At 41.8% G+C, this 19,183-nt stretch overlaps 2 protein-coding genes across 6 annotated transcripts; one reads left to right on the top strand and one right to left on the bottom strand.

The window, feature by feature from the left end:
• Window positions 1-569: 569 nt before the first annotated feature.
• Window positions 570-17,546, bottom strand: LOC135163711 (acetylcholinesterase-like). Of its 5 annotated transcripts, none has more exons than XM_064123424.1 (8): window positions 17,400-17,546; window positions 15,114-15,366; window positions 7,844-8,119; window positions 7,035-7,686; window positions 6,234-6,525; window positions 4,876-5,673; window positions 4,176-4,351; window positions 570-2,245 (listed from the first exon to the last, which is right to left on the bottom strand). In XM_064123424.1, exons 4-8 carry the CDS (start codon window positions 7,648-7,650, stop codon window positions 2,094-2,096), a joined length of 2,034 nt encoding a protein of 677 aa, XP_063979494.1. In that variant the 5' UTR covers window positions 7,651-7,686; window positions 7,844-8,119; window positions 15,114-15,366; window positions 17,400-17,546; the 3' UTR covers window positions 570-2,093. The 5 variants fall into 5 exon arrangements, with proteins under 5 accessions (XP_063979494.1, XP_063979493.1, XP_063979495.1 ...); XM_064123423.1 differs by lacking the exon at window positions 17,400-17,546 and adding an exon at window positions 15,550-16,952; XM_064123425.1 differs by lacking the exon at window positions 17,400-17,546 and adding an exon at window positions 16,031-16,952.
• LOC135163966 (uncharacterized) lies at window positions 16,282-19,154 on the top strand. The gene is made up of 6 exons (XM_064123872.1): window positions 16,282-16,358; window positions 17,692-17,774; window positions 18,082-18,241; window positions 18,317-18,508; window positions 18,704-18,809; window positions 18,888-19,154. Exons 1-6 carry the CDS (start codon window positions 16,282-16,284, stop codon window positions 19,080-19,082), a joined length of 813 nt encoding a protein of 270 aa, XP_063979942.1. The 3' UTR covers window positions 19,083-19,154.
• The last annotated feature ends 29 nt before the right edge of the window (window positions 19,155-19,183 follow it).

Raw genomic sequence — 19,183 nt, 5'->3', positions numbered from 1 at the left:
ACGATTTTTGGTGGTAATCATTTGGTTTTAGTGTAAAACGAACATGACAGGCAACTAAGTTTATAGTTTTCGTTATATATATATATAATCTTTGTCATCATTTATTATAAGAAATAATCGATTTTTCATAAGCATGAATTTATTTTTTTTTCTTAAACTCTTGATTACCGTTCATATCATTATTATCGTTGTTTATCATTACAATTACCATTATCATCATTGATATTATATATTTAATTTATTTAAATTGTTCTTTTGTATCACTCTATGTACCCATTAATGATCAATTTGTTTGGTTTTTCTTTTATATATAAATAGTATAAAGCTTACTAGTAGGCTCTCGTTTTAGTAATGAAATTTATTTAGTTAATTCTTAATTCATCATATTTTCTCCTGTTATTCATTATTACTCAAGTATGCTCTCTTATTCATCAGCTAATTATTCCCCATTTCACTCTTTGAATCATTCTCTCGCACTTTTACACTAGAATATTCCCCCTTTTTCTTCAATTTTAGTTTTTTGTCTCATGCACCCTTTGTTATATTTCTCTCATTTTTTCCTTTTGCTATTTTTATTTTTTTTTTTAGTATTTCTTTATAGTGCTTTGGTACTACGCGGTTGTCTCGTCTAGCCGCAGGGTGGATGCATACACGTGCGGTTTCTTCAACTCGCTCTAACACATCTCTCGTTCGCTCCTTTTCTCACTTATGCTAGAGTACTTTTTACATATTTTTTTTTTGTCTGACGCTCGAACGATTGCAGGAAGAAAAAACCGAGAGAAAGAACCGCTTCAACCCGAGCGCAAAAACGAATTAACTGATGACAGTGGAAGAGAGGTAAAAAAAAAGAATTCTCTCCTCTATTTTTATTCCACTCGTATTTTTTTTACCTTCGTCACTTCTCCTGATTTGATGAAAAACTCAGAATTTGATTTGGTCGGGATTTCGTGATACGCAAATTCCTCGGAGATGAATTTTTTCTCATCTACCAACTTTAATTTCAACTCGTTTTAACACTGGGTAATACGGTTTTGTCCCAATTTCGACAGTACGGAGAAGTGGGATTACGCGGAGAATCGTGCGACGACAGCAGAAAAAGATATTTCAATACTAAAAACAAACTTTGGAATCGAGAATTGCCAAGTGGGACAGTCTCTGTAGCGTTATGAATCTATGATTAATCAATTTTTGAGCTGTTTTTACAACTGAGAGCGATCAATTTTATTTGACTGGGATTCATTAACTTCGGTTGAATGAATTACTCCGGTACTTCATTGAGATGGTAGGGTAGTATCGGAAATTTTATTCTCAAATATTTTTATTAACTGCGGCTTTATCCATCATCTGGCAGGCAGATATGTACCAGTGTGTGCATATATACCTGCAGTAATAATAACTGAAGTTTGATAAGAAAAAAATTACCATAGAAAGTTCAATACAACTCCGATTGAAATTTCTAGCGAATTTTTTCTTCCTCCGTTAAAAAAAAATCAGCAAAAATTCTTAAGGATAAATCTTATTCCTTTGGATTTCCACGAGAATAAATGGAGCAGTTTAAACAGTACTTCAGGTAAATCGACCAAATGACTTTGTCTCTCTATTTTTTCATCCACTGTTCCATTCCCCCCTTTAATTTTCCCACTGCGAAATATTTGAGATGTGAATGTCCGTAGAAAAGAGAACAAGTAAAAGGGGAAAGGAGTGGTTAGAAAATTCCCTTGATGTCCCCAAGGGCCTCGTCGTTCTTCCCGCGAGGCGGCTCGAGGAAGCGATTCCCTCGGGCAACGTTCAACCATCGTCGCTCGATTATCCCCGGTAAAACCCTGGAGCGCGCGCGCCAGCCTGATATGTCTGCCGTTGTTTTATATCGTACTATATATTTTTGTTTGTTAGTAAAATAATTTTCGTGATAAAAGGCCCTCCCCAACATAATGCAAGACAAATAAAAACCTGACGTCCTGGGAGGGCTAGACCCTGCCAGCTCCCCCGAATACGCAATTTCCATTGAACGAATGGAGTAAAACACTTGGTAAATTAATAGTTGGAAGTGAGTTGAGTGAAAGGGAAGATACTTATGTGTTGTTGCTCGTTGACTAGACGAGGATGCTCCTTGATGATGACAACATGCTGCTGGGTACTCCCGTGTTTATTAAGATACTGATTAATGCCAGAGTGATTATCAGGGTGTGATGAAGACTGTGGCTGCCACTGCCGCATGTTTCCTTTGAGGACATCTCCAGTTTGGCTGAAATGAGAAAACAAAATTGTGAAATTAATGTCGAGCTTGATGAAGTGCCGGATATCGGGGAATAAATTCTTCGTGTTTACCTGCAATTAAATTATTCAACTGATGAGTTGGAATAATTGGTAGATTTCCATTAAAAATATTTCTCAGCAGAGAAAAATAAAGAATTCATTTTATGAACGTTGCGTTTAAATTCGAGAGGCCGGGGTCTAGCCCTCTGATTTATAAAATCGAGACTAACAATTAAGAATTTCTCATTCTAAATCTGAAACGTCAATTCAATAAAAAAAATTCAACAAAAGCCAGTTCCACTCGATAGCTCGGAAACAGTATGACTCCATCGGAAGCCAGATAAACCATCCCTATTTAAAATCAGAAATAACCCCATCAATTCCCCAGTCCCTCCCGCCGCCGGATCAATCTCAAGCCCGGAAAAAAATGTCCAACAACTCTCTTTCTTCTGATTAACCCTCCTAATTCTTCACCAACCCCTGTAAATTCGATGGTTACCCGCAATCTAACCCATAAACGAGGCCTTTTTATCGCACTGAAATCCTCAAACATAGCGAATGTAAATTTCAGTCGGCTTTGAAATCGGGGCGAAGGTTGCCTGCCGGCAAAATTTAGATCAGTTGCCCGGATATGAAACGCCATAAAGTAGGTAGGGGTGGGTGAGAGCAGTTAAAGGTACCCCCTCCCGCCCCTCTCGATGCCCCGTAGAGCGCGGCAAAACGTACACTCGTTATATATATGATGCGGAGACACGCGTGGCGCATCAATTTGACCCGGTCTTCGAGTCCAGACTCGGATATCTCCAGTGTACATTTTGATGAGGTGGAAGGGGGTGGCCGAAAGAAGACTCCAGGACATGGAACGTTAACGCTGGACGATGTCAACGGCGGTGGATACAGAGAACGAGGAGGAGAGAGAGAGGGAGAGCCAAAGAGTGCAGCAAAGAGAGGGATGAAGAGCAACCGGAGAGTGAGACTGCGAGCGAGAGGGGCGGAGGGGTGGTTTGGGTGCGCGAGACCTACGCTCGACGGTGCGGTGGCATCGATCCACCACCGGCCAGTCCCCACCCCTTTTCCGTCCACCTCTCAATTCTCCCCATCTCCCTTGCCCTACATCAGTCTTCTTCGCCGTATTCTGTGATCCTCGGCTGGTAATTTTTCTTAATTAATTTCTCATCTTTCCCCCTTGTTTTCTTTCGCTAGGAAAATATCGAGTTTGATGAAATGCTGGGGGAGGTTTTTTTGGTTCATGGGAACGTAGTGGGACTGAGCGGTTCAAATATTAACGCAAATCTAAGGCACGCTCTTTGAAAATCTGTGGAAATCAAAAAGGTCTATTTGATTATTCCAGTAAAAGAGAATAGAAGAAATGTTGGATTGAAAAATAAAGGGTGAGCTTTGTCGTTTCCTGGAAAAGGCGGAAGTTTACGGAGTGTTTTGGTGATTGGTTATCTTGAACTGAACGCGCTGCGTTGCTAATAATTTCAAACGGAATATGTCTCATATTGATAAAGTCATGATTTTCTTCGTCCTTTGTTTATTTTTTTACCCTGAATTAAATGTCTTACCGCACTACTTACATTTACTACTAAACTGTCCATGAAATGTCAATTCTTTTCTAACATCGCGGGGATGAAGTTATTTTTAGTCCATTAGGTATTGAAGATTCCACCGGAGACATTTGGATTCCCATTTTCTCGGTATTTCACAAGTGAGTGAATCGAAATAGGGCTGCAACCGCATTGTTGAATCAGTAATTCAATTCTCCCGTGGAGAAAATTCATAATTCACGATTTCCTCGTCCTTGATCTGATAACTCGATTTCTCGTGAATCTTTAAGGTTGTTAGATTTATAAGGGGATTGTGTTGTTCGAGGGGCGACTTGGTGGATGGAAAAATAACGATGGGAGGATACTTACAGGTTGCAGCGAGTAGTTGGGGTAGATATTTCTTCCAGAATGCACACTGGCGCGTTCGGATGCCATTGCCGATGTCCGACGTGTTTGTGTCAAGTGTGAGATACTCTTTATCCTTGAATGTGTGAGGGGGCCAGAAGGCTTCTGTCCACGAGCCGTCGTCTCCCATATTCGGATCTCTGAACACATGAGGGTAAAAAAAGTTTATGAATTATTATCCTGGCAAATGTTCTTTCCGGCTGTTGGACATTCTCTGTCAATTGAGCCAACCATTTTCATTATGTCTGCCAAATAATTTGAGCCTTTCCTCCCTTGCTGCGAACATCTATTTGAGATTGATACTTTGGAATATCACCCGAATATCTTCTTAACAGTTCAGAGCAACAGAATATTGAGAAAAAGTTATAGTAAATAAATAGAAAGGCGCCACATATTTTTCACGATTTCATAGCTGAATCAACAAGTTCCCGAAGAATGCTGGCTGGTGTAGGAGAACTAAGTATTGGAAAAATATCAGACGCTCAATAAGTGGTTAACTAGATAAGAATGAAAATAAGACAGTGAAATTTTCCTTAAAATATTTTTTGTCCAGCAAAGTGCAAAGATATTCCCTGACAACTTATGATGTGCAAAATACCATCTGCTTACCTCTCTTTACGACTTCACTACTGATATTGAAGAGAGTTATTAAATATTTTCTTACCCAGTCTTGGCGAAATTGGCCCAATAACGCATCATCCTCTTGGACAAATGTACCTCCTCCTTGGTGTACTTTTTACTGGAATCCAGTGGTTCACCAAATATATAACTTATTTCGTCGGCATGCATAACACCAGTCCACCTCGGCCATGGATTATGCACTGATCTGTGCTTATAGTAATACATATAAACTGTATTACCAGTCTCAGCATAACGACCAGCAAATTCATTAACGTTACACGTAAACTGATAATCACCAACGATTTTATCCAACGCATCACGATTAGCGTCCGGATCATCGGGATGTAACCAATTAGTGTACTCATAAGTTATCGCGTGTCTTCCAAATTGATTCACATACGGATTTAATTCAGCCACAGCTTTGACGAATTCTTCACGCGACACTTTAACATCATCAGCTCCATCAATGGGAAATAGTTCTGTCAAATAATAAATAATGAAATAAAAGCCTTCGTCAGAGTTTGAGCCCATGAGGATATTGGCTTTTTTGAATGATGATGTTGCCAGCGATTGTGCTGGTGTCTCATCGAGAAAAGCACCATCAATAACTGGGACAAATGGAAATTCACATATGCCGAGTGTACCCCACTCATTTTTCACGAGTTCCCGGGGATCTTTTTCCATCAAACAATCAATCACTTTCTGAAGATCATTCCGATCGTGCGGACACTCCACTGCCTCAGCTAGTCGCAGTCCACGTACTATTGACTCTTCACGTGATATTATCGCCCAGGGTGCTGTTGGCGAACCAGACTGCATTATCGCTTGATTGAATAAGTTTCTGAAAATTTTTACAATTATATTGAATTAGTCCACGACTAATAAACGGACGGAGTAATCTTCTCCACACTAGCATATGCATTATTCGCCCTTTACGCACGTCGTGACGAAAAATTCTGTACGAAACACGTGCGATATAATTTTCCAGTTCGCGTGATTAACAAACTCGTCCACTGGTCCTCATACTAGTCAGAAAATATTACCGCACTTGTTGCGTAATATACTATTTTACCCCTTATGACGATTTATAGAATCAAGAAATTGATCAAGAGATCCCAAAATCTATAAATATTTTAAATTTTCGATTCTCATGCATCAAAATGAATTAATCATTTGAGAACAGGCGTAAACCACCGAATCAGTGGAAATTCGAAAGAGTTCTTGAAAATGAATTCTGTCATTTATTGATCGTGGGCAATTGATGAGGCACTACCCAAACGATTCCGATGACTCTCCAAAGAGCTCAATCAATAAAACCAATTGGATCCTCAACAAGAGCTAAATGGCTTTCAAAATAAACGACTAGAAGTGTGAAAATAATAATGATGAATGCTAGGTTACCTAGATAACGGAGAAAGTAGATGCATGGATACAGAAACCGCTCCGGCACTTTCACCGAAAAGCGTTATATTCTCGGGGTTGCCCCCGAATGCTGCTATATTGTCTCGGATCCACTGTAGCGCCATTGTCTGGTCAAATAGTCCAGCATTGCCAGGTACGTCTGCTGTGCCGAAATAGAGGAAACCGAGACTCGCTACCCTGTATTGCATGGATACGAGTATGATGTTCTCCTCGGAGACGATTGTCTTGGCGTCGTAAACATCAAGGGTAGCCGAACCAGAGTAAAATCCACCTGAAGTTAATGCATAATGGCTGCCCGCTCATAATGTAAAATCATTTGCAACATAAAAAAAGGATCTCCGTTAAATGGAGATGAATATTCACGCGATCAAAATGAAAATCAGATAATTAAAACGATTCCCTGTTGCAAAATAAGTTGCTAATTCCGTCATTTACAATGAATATTTCTCTTCATGTTGATTGCATCCCTTGTTTGCTAACCATAAGCAAATTTGATTCTTGAGCGCTACCAAATTCATTCTACAGTTTACGAGCGCGTTTAACGAGTTTGTGACAATGTCGCAAAACCCGCGATTTAATTCAAATAAGCTTCTACAATAAAGCACAGTGCAGAATTAATCCCTCGGTGGTTTACCGATTATATTCATAATTGCAAGAGTCGCCTAAGTCTGCTTGTGGTCACCGGAAAATCTGGTTATCGATTACATCAGAAGATGAATATTAACGGATATCTGTTGACATCAGTGACTGATTTACTGGAAAAAGGAGAAAATGACTTACCGCCAAATATCCACACCATGACAGCCGCATTGCTCGGCCTGGGATGAGGCACCACGACATTCACGTATAGACAGTCCTCGCTGAGTTCAGTGTTGGGATTCCACATGGTTGCACCAGAGAAATCACCAAACACCTCGTCATATATTTGCACACAACTATTTGGTAATTTGGTGGCATTTAAAATCCCATCCCATTTGTCAACAGACCGAGGATGCCGAAATCTGAGACGTCCAATGGGCTTTTGGGCATAGGGTATGCTGTAAAAGGCATCGACTTTCTTGCCACTTGGTGCTGTCAATGTCATGCCTCGTACACGTCCTTTCCTCGTTTGCACCACTAGAGGATCGTCTGGACTACTCTGCGCCTCTGCACGGGGCAGTGGCTCCTCCATCACATGGGGTATTCGCTTCGACTGTTGCTGCTGCTGGGGCTGGTGCTGTTGTTGGCTCAGTGAACTCTGTTGATTCATCTCCTCGTGGGATAGGTCAGCATGATGTCTACTTCTGTGGGATGGTGATGCCCTGGCGCCAAAATCTAGGGTTGTCGCAACAACAACAGTCAGGACCACCAGTGTTTCCACGTTCAGGAGGGCGCTACGACCTCTCGTCATCGCCATCGTACTCGCGCCACTCCTCTCCACTCCCCTTCGCGCCTGCAGAGTGAAAAGTTTGAAAAATATCAAATAATATTACATTGGAATGTTCCCATTCTCTGGACACATCACAATGTCCCTCTCATAACCCATTTCCCCTCGACCGTGTCTGATCAAATTCTGACACGAACTACTTATTTATGTATGTTATACCCGCCTCACGTCAATGACGACGTCTGGACGCCTCTCTGTTTTTCAAGACAGTGGCCGAACTCGCCGGCACTCAAGACCCAACACGCTGGATGGGTGAGAAAAAGGGGATGTGAGTGGGGAAGGCTGAGGGAGGAGGAGGGTGGGATGCCACTTGCGGAAAGTAAAGGAGTAGGATGGTTGTAGACCGGCTGTGACCCTCCTTCAGCGACAGCTACATCACCGTTTCACCAGTCATCGTGTCCTTCTCCCTATCCTCAATTTTCTATCCACTTTGTGACCTCTGAAAACAGAGAATACAAATAAGGGAATGAAATAAACGTCCAAAAATTCATGACAACTGCACATTTGAGGCTATTGATTTATATTATAATCTATTCTATTTTTCAACCAGCTGATGTAGCTGGAGTTGCACAGGCAGCTGGTATCGTCCGCACCTTATATTTCAATTGAATATAATTGTTGGACTAATGTTTTGACGGTTCTTACGGTATATAAATAAAAATGCCAGGAAGCAGGATTTTATAAATTCGATCACCGTCCTTATGATCCCCCACAGCCCCCACCCCTCCTAATACCCGATAAAACCCGAATAATCTCGCTCCGATAATTTCTTCTCTTCGTCAATTTTCTTTCCCACTGTTTGCCAAGCGGAAAGATGGCAATTCAAAAAGTATGCAGAGCGAAGGCAGTTGTGAGAGGGTGAGCTCTGAGGGGTTGTGAGGGGTGTCTCAGGGCAGATGGATGGATATAAGCGGGAATCACGCGAACATGCGATAGCGGCCCATACGAGAAGAGTATCCCCTTCCCCTCCTCCTTTCCCCATCTTTGCACCCTCGAGTTGGGTGTAACGGGTGACCTAGAGGTGTCACTGGGTTAGCGTGCCCACGAGCCATCCATAACCCTCGCTGATATACCAACGATACATATTCCCTTGGTTCTCACTTCTTCCCCTCCCCCCCTCTGCCCCATGTTCGGCGCTCTCACTCTAACCCTCCAGTACCCTCTCGAGCACCCATCTCACCCCAACCCTCTTCCGCCTCTCGTCAAAGTACCCTTTCCGCTTTCACTCACTCCAATCCTCTCGCTTCACAAGCGTACACCCTCGACCCGTGACAACAAAACCCAGCCAAACATCAAACGTCAAGTCGCTACAATTGCCAAAAAAAAAATATATGTATATAAATAATGAAAATTTATTTTTCTTCCCCCTCCGCTCTTTTCATTTCTTTGATATTTTTCTTTCTCCAATTGTGACAGCTGTAGCTGCAGTTTCCGGAGGGCTGGAGATAAGAGTTTCCGAACGTGTACTAGTGAGGGGGGAGGGCCGCATTTGATAGTTTTTTATACCGAAAAATGATAAATGATCCGAGGTCGGGTAATAATTAACCGTCGAAAATTTCTCCCCGATTGCAAAGAGCGAGAGGGAGGATTGCAATAGCACATCACGTGAACGATATCGTGAAAATTATGATAGGGTGTACTCCCCGTACATTCTCCCACCCCCTGTCCACCCTCTCTCTCTCCGGGGGGGTATCTCGATCGGTCAAGGTCGAATTTTCGTCGCAGTAGAACTGGAGCATATTGTGAAATATATATGACTTGCATATAAAACTTGTGGCGTGTGTTTTTCCCTCTTCTCTCCGTTATTGTTATTTACATTACTATCCGAAAAAAAAATGATAGTTAAAACTGTGTCAGAGATTAGATAACCTGGTGATTCCGTGTCGACAATTTCTACTCAACCCTTAAAAAAACATTTTATCGAGGTCACGCAGGAATGAATCCAGAACGAATGAAAACAGGGATAACAGGCAGAATAAAATTGCACAACAAATGCACAACAAAGTGATTTGATATCGACATGTGCTTGAAATTGACATTTCACCCGGCAAATGTCAAACGCGAGGATGCAATAAAAAAATATTAAAATGTGAAGTACATTCTTTTGAAAAATCATAGCACTTCAATCGTTTAATCACACGATTGAACATTCAACTGAATGGAATGAAATAACTTGAAAATCACTCGATAAAATTCAACGAATAATCCCCCTTTCCACTACTGATAATGTCCAGTAGTGCATCAAACCGATGGATAGGTCGTTGTCGATAACGAGAGCTCTCTCATATCGCTTCATACACACTTCTCACCCCCTGCATCCCGCCCCCTCCACCCGACAACCCTTTTGCCGCGAACCGCAGTTTCACACGGAATTACCTTGCGGCGTGGGGGGAGAGGAGAGGGGCAGTTGAAAACGATAATAGGGACAAAGTACCGACAAATTTGCGGCCACGTACCGTCAAACGATCCAGGGGGTGGGGTGGGGGGGGGGTCGTAGGGGGTGGAATACGTGGCGGAGGGGTTAAGAGGAACCTCAAAGCCGCAATGTATCTGCAGTACGATTAACCTCAAATTTTCATGCCCATTCTTTTCATCCCCCATCCTACACCCCTCCCACTGCACTCTCACCCTCTTCTTATCACTCGCCAACGTCTCGTTTTTGTTCCCAAATAAAAAACGATAAGAGCGAAGAAGAAGAAGCGGAGGAAGCGCATTGCGTACATTTGTTTTGCGATACGCCGAGCGTGATAAATCAAGAGGGGGAGATGACGGGGGGGGAGGAGGGAATGGAGTGGTTGGGGAAATAAATGGGGTGGGTATCTGAATGGAGTCAAAGTCATTTCCGACATTGCACCAGTTCACCTCGAAAGCCTGTGTGCGGTTGGGAAGACGAAGGAGGCGAAGAGTGGTGATGAGGTGGGGGTGAGTTAACGTGGGGAAAAAAAAAAACCAACTTGTGGAGAAGGTGAAATAGGGGGTGGTGGTAGCGGCCCTCTAGGGCAGTGGTACCGAGCCAGACACCGAGACCCATTTCCCCACTGACTTTTCGACGTATATAAAATCCACCCAACTGATGAAAACTTGTGTGTGCACGAGACCTGTTCTATGTGTATCTGGTTTAAATGCTCGGGTTATGTACAAGTTTTTTTGAAAATGCTGCTTCTCAACATTTTGAAGTGGGAGGGTCCGAGAAGTTGATCTCTCATCCACCTCGTATTTATCCCCAGGTAACTCCAGGGAATTCGTTGAGATGAGGAGGGCAAAGGAGATGAAAATAGAGTCAGGTGAAGAGGTTGGCTGATGATGAAAGAATAAATAAAAACCAATGCGAGAGAGATGAAAGGTAAATAGGGGGTGGTAGAGGGAGAGGGAGGGGGAGGCTTGAGTCTATATAGCTTGGGAATCAGTTTGGTATCATTCAGCTATTCAGGCCTGCAGTGCGGCACAGGGACTAGCAACGATTGACCCTAGCCCATACACACAAACGAACGTTTGCATATCACGTGTAAAACGTTAATGCACACACTGCATTTGGATCTTTGGGGGTTGTGTGATGCTCTCTAAAACACCAGTTGAGGAGGTAAACTTGCCTACTGTTGCTGACACATTATGCAGAGAGAGTGGGTGTGCATGTACACAAAGCGATTGCGATGAGTTGGTGGTGGCATTGGCTGGGTGGGTGGCGGGAGAAGAGGTGAACTCGGTACAGAGGAATACGCAATTGTTCCACGTCCCGAATCGCCCGGCCGTAGATTAACCTGGTTTGATAAAAATCAAATCGCCTCAACGACTTCCGCTCATTTTCAACACGAAATAATTTCAAACGACTCCGGAATGTTTTATATATTCTTTTTTTCATCGTTGAATGCCTGTGACGCGTGGAAATCTGATTCGGAGACGTCAGTGCAATCCGTCAAATTCAATCATATCCTCTCGTTGCTCCCGTCCTCATCTCTCACAATCACTTTTTTTCGTTTCTTGAACGGAACTAACGAACATCAAACTCCATCATTGGAGAAGAGAAGTGAATGTGAGTGAGCGAATGGAATGAGAGAGAGAGAGAGAGAGAGAGAGAGAGAGAGAGAGAGAGAGAGAGAGAGAGAAAGTTAGAGCTAGAGCGAGAGCTAGAGCTAGAGCGAGAGAGAGAGAGAGAGTTCTCGAAAGCCTCGTATCGATTGACCCCCACGAGAGAGCGGTCGGGGTGCGCACACCAACAAGAGAAAAGAACAGAGGAGGAGGAAACGATGAAAGCGTAAAAGCTTTCGGGACGATGGACATCCTCGAGGAGTCGTCGCGCCTTCTTCAACTCATCTTTTTTCCCCTTTCCGTTTTCATCTTCATCTTCCCTTCATCATCCTTTTTACCGATATCGAGATGAAAAGGTAGGTTGGAGATTGATAGCACCTGGTGCGAGGGAGGGAATTTCATCGGCGTTCAGTCTCTGGTTTACAATTCACAATCGATTTATTCAAGCGGGATTGTAATGAAGACCGCGTGCTCAGCTTGCATTACACCTAAGTCACCCCCTAATTCTTTCGATTTTTCAACATTTTTGTCTCTCCTTTCTCACCCAATTCACACTTTCCTTTTTTATCGCTCTACGGATTCTAATCGCACGTGTTTTACACTAAAATTACTTCCGGGTAATTAATTATACTGTCACGCAATTTTTCTTCACTCCCTCCTCACCACCGCTCCTGGCGACGGGATGAAAGGTGGGGTAGGAGGGTTGGGGACTAACTGTTAATGATTGATGACAGGTTAGTGAGAGCCCGATTGCAATTATCCGTAATGACATGCGAAAAAGATTGAAGAATAAACCTACTGTGGATTCAGGTGAGGTATCCGTGCGAATTGGATGAGACAAGAAGCTGTAATGAAATTCGGACAAATCGACCGTCGCCTTCTTCGTCAGACCTCATCGGACGCGTCGCAAAAACGAGTGAGTTAGAGTGAGAGGGGGGGGGTGGATGGGGAGGGGAATGGAAAGGTCACAGGATATTTTTGGCGGTTTGCCTGACTGTTTTCTTTCTTTATCCTTCCCTCCAGCATTTCATCATTTTCTTTCAATTTTTCTACTCTCCCCGAGTGATTTTTTGGATTTTCCAAAATTTGAGGACCACCGACCTATACCACGCCATACAAATATAGATTCTCCGACGTCACTTCGATTCACCAATGAATGCCAATCATTCAAAATACACTTAAAATTTATTTCAATCGCCTCGTTAATAATTGAAAAATAACAATCTGCGGTTAAATCAATTCGTCAAGGAAGTGAAAATGATTTTGAGGTCAACCGATTTTTTTATTTGTTCATTGGGCCGTAATCAATAATTGTAATTACTTTAAGTCGGCTTATCAATGATAGAACCTTGGATTGAAACATGATATTTTTTTTTCTCTATTCATCCCAGTAATGAATGCGAGGCGAGATGATCTCGTTGACCGTTATCGGAAGTCTCACTTCTCGTTACCTATATCGGCATGCGTCCGCTGAAACAGCCCCCACACATTCAACATTGCCCAACAGTCCATATCTATGTACCTTTGAAAACTGAAATGGGAGAGGGGAAAATGGAAGCGGGTGAAGATGAGGAGTTAACGAGTTTCTATGGGTCAGTCGGGCTGATATGTGTGTGCAAGTCTCGGACTTCCTGTCTAGCAAATTCCGTAACAGCTCTAAACTCGAGTACATGACTCCTACCCACCTCCCCCTCTATCCCGGACTCCAACCTCTCCCCCCACTACGTGAACTATCATTTTATTATCCCCTCCCGTTGGTCTTCACGGTTTGCGTGCCTCCACCGCTTCTAGAGGGGTTATTTGAGTGGCAATTATTCGTACGTGACAAAAACTTTTGGTAAACTTTAAGTGGAATTCCCGTCCAGAAGTGGCCAATTCAACAATTCATTTTTCTCATCTCACCCACCCCTTGTACCCGACTACAAACTCGAACGATCGACTGTAGAACTTTCCTACTTCAATTGAGCTAAGTTTCCCTTTCATCCAACGCCAATAACTCTTATTTCCCAAATTAATTAACTTACTTTACGAAATACATTTGACAGATTGCTTCGCAACATTTCAAAGCCCGTATCCAACGTATTCCTCCACAATGTTCCTATTGTGTGATCATAAATTGAACGAGTCAATAGAAACCTCAGGGAAAGTAATGAATATCATAAATTATTCATCCTCCTGTTGAATATCATCCGACAATAGTGGATTGATTAACTCTCCTCCCTCCCCACCCCACTGAGCTAATACCAAAGAAATAAATCCACACATCCGCGAATGGTATTCACCACCTGACACCGGGACAAGTGAATGCTGCTCTCAATAGCACCACTGTTACATTGATTCCCGCTCCACCCTAAGCCCACAACATCACAATCATAGGTAATTGTAATACAATCAGCAGGAAATATGATATTTCTGGACATGTGCTCACCGTTTGACAATTAAATCTTGCTGTCCTTTTTAGTTTACTCAGTCCTGTTCAGGCTTTCTTCTGCTCAGTGAACGGACGGATTAACCAATCACTATCTATCCCCCAATGAAATTCAAATACGACAACCAATTATCATCAACTAATGACTATACACACCCCCAATCACCCTCCCCTTCGCTAATTAATCGTTGGATGGGTTGAGCAGTACTTGTACCAATTTGATGACAATATCTTTGGATCAGTGGGGACAAGAGGATGAAATAATGAGACAATAAGAGAACACAGCGAGTGATACAACACGCACGTTGTAGGCCGGCAAACGGTTCAGGCCGCACTGAGGCCAGCGAGTCGGAGCTACACGAAACCAACCCAACAGAGTAAGGGTGAACCTGCTTCTCTTTCCCTCTATCATACTGTGTGGCTATATATATATATATATATATCTTGCTCGCTCAATCTCCCTCTATGCTCCATCCCTCCCTTCCACTGTTCGGTTTACGTCGTCCATTCCTCCCTTTTCCTCTCTTTGTACAGCGGCCGTATGGCCTCCTGCTCCACACCGCATCAACATCTCTTCGCCAGTCGGGAGTCTGGGCGCAACCCCTCCCCTCCCAGAGCTTTCGTTACGTCCTTGTCTAACCAACCCGTCTGACCCCCTCCCCAGCCATGCTACCACGCTTCTGCTCCGCTTATTCTCCTGCAACCCCTGTCTTGTTCTCCTCACCGGCGCTCGCAATACTGTATACATATAAATAAAATATATATGACGTCTGTCTATAATTCCCCTGGAACCCCTGCCGGCTCATTCGATCCTCTCGTTTCGGGATTTCGCTGGATTTTCGTATTCTGCACCCATCGTCATTAGTGGATAAACGTACGCGAGACGCGGAGTCGTGGAAAGAACATCTGCACCAAGTTCACGGGGGAAAAACAGTTTTTCAAAAACTCGGCGATAATTATTTTTAATTTGGAAACTTACCAGATTAGGGGTGGCCGGTGGCTGGCATTGTAGAGGAAGGATGTGATGATTCTCAGGGATAGCCCGTAGGAGAAGTTTCACTCCACAATCGGCGGAAGACTGGCTCAACCATTGGATGAATTATGATTCATGATTGTTTTCCATAGCTGGGTCCGCCGAGATTGAGCCGAGCTTGGGCCGGTTGCTGACGCTCGGCGGTTGCTTCGCGAGATTCGATGAGATAAGCGCATTGTCTTCAACTGCTTTTTAATTTCTGGAAAATGAAATATACTTGAGATAATTTTTTTCGCTACTGATATTATTTTTAAAGTCTCGAAAAAGGACCATTTATATTTCTCAAAAGTTTTGATAAAACTGGATAAAAAACTTTGTCAGAGTAATTTTCTGACTTCTCATAAGTAAGAAAGTCACTGAGATGAAATTGTTCTGTTCATACTTTTCAAAAGTAGTTTCTGACCAGACATAATTCATTTTTAGAGTGTACAGTGTCCATTGACTTTGTTTGCCTCCGTATATTTCGTTAATTACGATTTTTTTTCCAGTCACGTATTTCAAGCCCAGCTTGCAAGATGATTAATTCAGTGATTTCTTTCTTTTCCCTCCTCATATTTCCAAGAATGATGGAAGGAAAACACGTGGTGTGATATATGTCATTGTGCCCGAGTAGGATTAATGCCCGAGGTTTTGACGAGGGGGGGGGGGGCATCGAAGAGGCCGAGGTAAAATACCCCCGGGTTCTTCAAGTACAAGTGGGTAAGGAATCGAGGGTGGGAAAATGATTCGAGTGAGTTTGGGTAAAATATCACGAGTAGAGAGAGCCTAAACCACTCCAATCAGAGTTTCTTCATCCTGGTTTCGTTGGTGATCCTCAAGTTTGCGACTGTCGAGTGGGTGTTACAGTTTTCAATAGCACTTACACTACTTTGAGGACTCGAGAATCATTAGTACTCGAGAACTTGTGCATGTCTTTCACCCAGATGTTTGCACAAATCCTCGCGATGTGATTACTTCTACTCGAGTGATATCGGGAGATTTTTTTAACAGATTAATTACGGGTTATGGCAATGATTGATTACAATCGAATACCAGAGTATTTTTTGGTTCGTGTCGTTCAATTCTTGTGGTGATAAGGAGGAAACAGATGATAAGTTTCATTGATATTGGGACCATGGCTCTACATATAAGTCAAGTGAGATCGATACACTTCGTTAAAGACCATCAGTTTTTGGGAGTCCTGAAGCTTAGGTGAGTCCACGTTAAAATTTTTTTTATTATCGTGAGTGGACTGTATGAAGAGAAATTCGTGAGGAAACTTTCAATACCGACCAGGCAAACACGTCTATTCCTGGATAATCTATTTATTTTTTTAAGATCGAGAATATTTTAGGGGAAGGGGGTAAAGGTTGATTGTGAATTTCAGTCTTTTCCTCGTCTTCTTAATCTCAGGAATGTGTCAATAATTGCTGATAAACCCCAATATACGTAAATGATTTCCCAAAAATCACTGAGCAATCCGTGTCAAATTTGCCATTAAGGTAAACTATCAAAGGACTTGAACTGGTTCAAGTCCTTTTTCTCGTTATATCTAATCGTAATCTCCACTCCCACAAGAGATATTTTTTTCCTGGCAAAATCGTGAGATTCTCTTCACGCAAAGTAATTTTAACTACATTTCGCGTCACGATAACGTTTTGGACAGTAAAATTGACCGCGATTTTCCCGATAAATTTTCTTCAGTTTTTTTACGGTAAGACTCGTAGCATTTACGACAGTGAAAGTCCGGAAAATACTGAAGATAATGCGGAAAAATAAGGACGTCGAGTTTGTTATGCATAATGGCGATGTTTTAGTATCGTTGCGTGCTCAACGTAACGAGCAACTTATCCACTTGGCCACTACGATTGCAATGACTCAGGCAATTGGACTATTTTTCGTGCTCATTTTATTTTTAGCATAGTTTTAGTGGGCTTTTTCCTAACACTCTAATCCATAATTATTCACGTTTTCCAATGTTGATTAGAAATAATGTATTATATTTTTTTTGTTGAAGAGAACTTGAATTGGATAATTAGTTTAGGAGATTTCCAAGTGATTGTAGCATTACTCTGATGTAATATCTAAGCGAAAGTTGCAAGGGAGTATACTTATTACCACAAATATTTATATTCAACAACCAAAAAGCAAACTCAATCAACGTGCTCCACATTAGTCAATTAAATTATCGGAACGGTCTTATTTTAAAGCTGGTCATCGAAATATTGATAGTAAAAAGATAAGATCACTCACCAAAGTAGACAAACTTCAGATGGACGATCACAATCGTACTGGTCATAAGCTCGCTCTTGTCGCCTGGTTTACTCTCAATGAGAAGTTGAACAGCACTAACATCTAATTTCACCATTACTTGGCTCTTTCATTTGATGTTTCTCTTTTTTTTTCTCCATGAAGTCCCTGCTTACGGCATTTAACTTATTTTTTCCTCTGCAAACTTTCCATGAGTGAGGTATCATCGTTGTATGTGATAATATTTCCTGCATGGGGGATATATTTAATTAAATTGCAGATTGGATTGTTGAAGAATCAATATGAAGTACCTGGGAATTGCGCTTCTGATTGCGGCCGCTGCTGTTCAGGTGTTGGGCGAGCATATTTCTGAAGGACGTAAGTTTTGTTCAGTAGTATTTGATGTGTCATATTCACATGAGTGGAGAAACCTCTTGACCTGGACCATTTGGTTCCTTCTTCCTTCTTAGTAGGTATCAAGTACAGAGGCTGGAAAAGTTGAGGACTAATAATTAAAAAATATAGACACATTTTGTAAATATAGTTAAATTATCAGACGCCATTTATAGTTATTCTCAAACAATTGATGAACTTCTAATAATCGTATTAGTGTTGTTTAACTATTCTCGTAAAGCATATAAATGTCTCATGATTGAAAATGTCAAATTTTGTTCATTTGATGTAGATTCGAGATCCAGAAGGAGCTACGGCTCGCAGTTACAGACTTTCCTGGATGTGAAGCTCAGAAAACTCTTGAAAGAGGGCAATGCTACCTTGGGATTCCCCATTATGGATCCATTGGATAAGCCAGAATTGGGTTTTGAACTCAATGAAGAAAAGGCAAAGTGTGTGGTGTTTTAAATGATGAGGAAATTTTCTAATTGACTTACGGTTTTCAATCCTTTCTGTAATGGTTACAGAGGCAGTGTATCCATCAAAGATCTACATGTTGAGGGCCTTGCTGGTTACACGGTAGATGCTGCCAACGTTCGCATCTACCCAACAACAATAACCGTCGACCTTACATTCCCAGAGATCAAGGCCAGTGGGAACTATTCAATGAAAGGAGTGGTTATGGATGGGATTAACATTTATGGAACTGGAGAATTCCAGTGAGTGGACATTGATGGAAAAAAAATAAATAATTTGGGCTAAACGTTGGGGGGTACATTCCATTAAAATTTCACACATTTTAATCAACTCGTAAAAAAACTAACGTGTTCTTTAAAAAATTATCAGAGTTATTTGCTTTTCATTACTTTTCAGTCCATTACAAGGAATTAAAATCTAGGGACTTCTTTTTTCAGGGCAAACATCAGAAAATTCTCGGTAAAGACAGTAGTGTCTGTAAATGTCTTCGGTGGAATGAAAATTAATTCAATGAAACTTGAAATCTCCCTGGGAGGTCTCCAGGTGAGCTAGAAAATTCCTTACGGTTTTAATTACGTTCTTCATATGTTTGAAAATTAATTCAAAATATTTATTTACCAGCTCAATGCCAGTGGAATTTTCGACGATGAAAATACCAGTATTCTTCTCAGTGAAATCATCTCGGACATGGCTCCACAACTGATTGCGGACTATCACGAGGAGATAACTACTAAGGTTTCGGCAGTTCTCGTTGAGATTGGCAATGTCTTACTCAAAGGAAAAACTATCAATGATATCAACACAATTCTCGGCTGATTTGGTTGTGTTCATTAGTACTTAACACACTTTTGTACATAAAAATATTTACATTAATTTTTTATCTGCCTAGTTGCTGAGATTTTTTATTATTCCTCCCC

Source organism: Diachasmimorpha longicaudata, chromosome 6 (assembly GCF_034640455.1).
Source record: "Diachasmimorpha longicaudata isolate KC_UGA_2023 chromosome 6, iyDiaLong2, whole genome shotgun sequence".
In the NCBI taxonomy this organism is placed as follows: Eukaryota; Metazoa; Arthropoda; class Insecta; order Hymenoptera; family Braconidae; genus Diachasmimorpha; species Diachasmimorpha longicaudata.
This window is presented reverse-complemented; position numbering and strand designations above follow the sequence as displayed.

Bases quoted from the DNA above. Each gene is read 5' to 3' on its own strand.
- LOC135163711 (XM_064123424.1), bottom strand. From the start codon at position 7,650: ATGGCGATGACGAGAGGTCGTAGCGCCCTCCTGAACGTGGAAACACTG. The intron at 5,674-6,233 runs GTAACCTAGCAT...AAAAATTTTCAG, and splicing joins CTACTTTCTCCGTTATCTAG to AAACTTATTCAATCAAGCGA. The intron at 2,246-4,175 runs GTAAGTATCCTC...TTCTCATTTCAG, and splicing joins CCAACTACTCGCTGCAACCT to CCAAACTGGAGATGTCCTCA.
- LOC135163966 (XM_064123872.1), top strand. From the start codon at position 16,282: ATGGCTCTACATATAAGTCAAGTGAGATCGATACACTTCGTTAAAGAC. The intron at 17,775-18,081 runs GTAAGTTTTGTT...CATTTGATGTAG, and splicing joins CGAGCATATTTCTGAAGGAC to ATTCGAGATCCAGAAGGAGC. The intron at 18,810-18,887 runs GTGAGCTAGAAA...TTTATTTACCAG, and splicing joins TCTCCCTGGGAGGTCTCCAG to CTCAATGCCAGTGGAATTTT.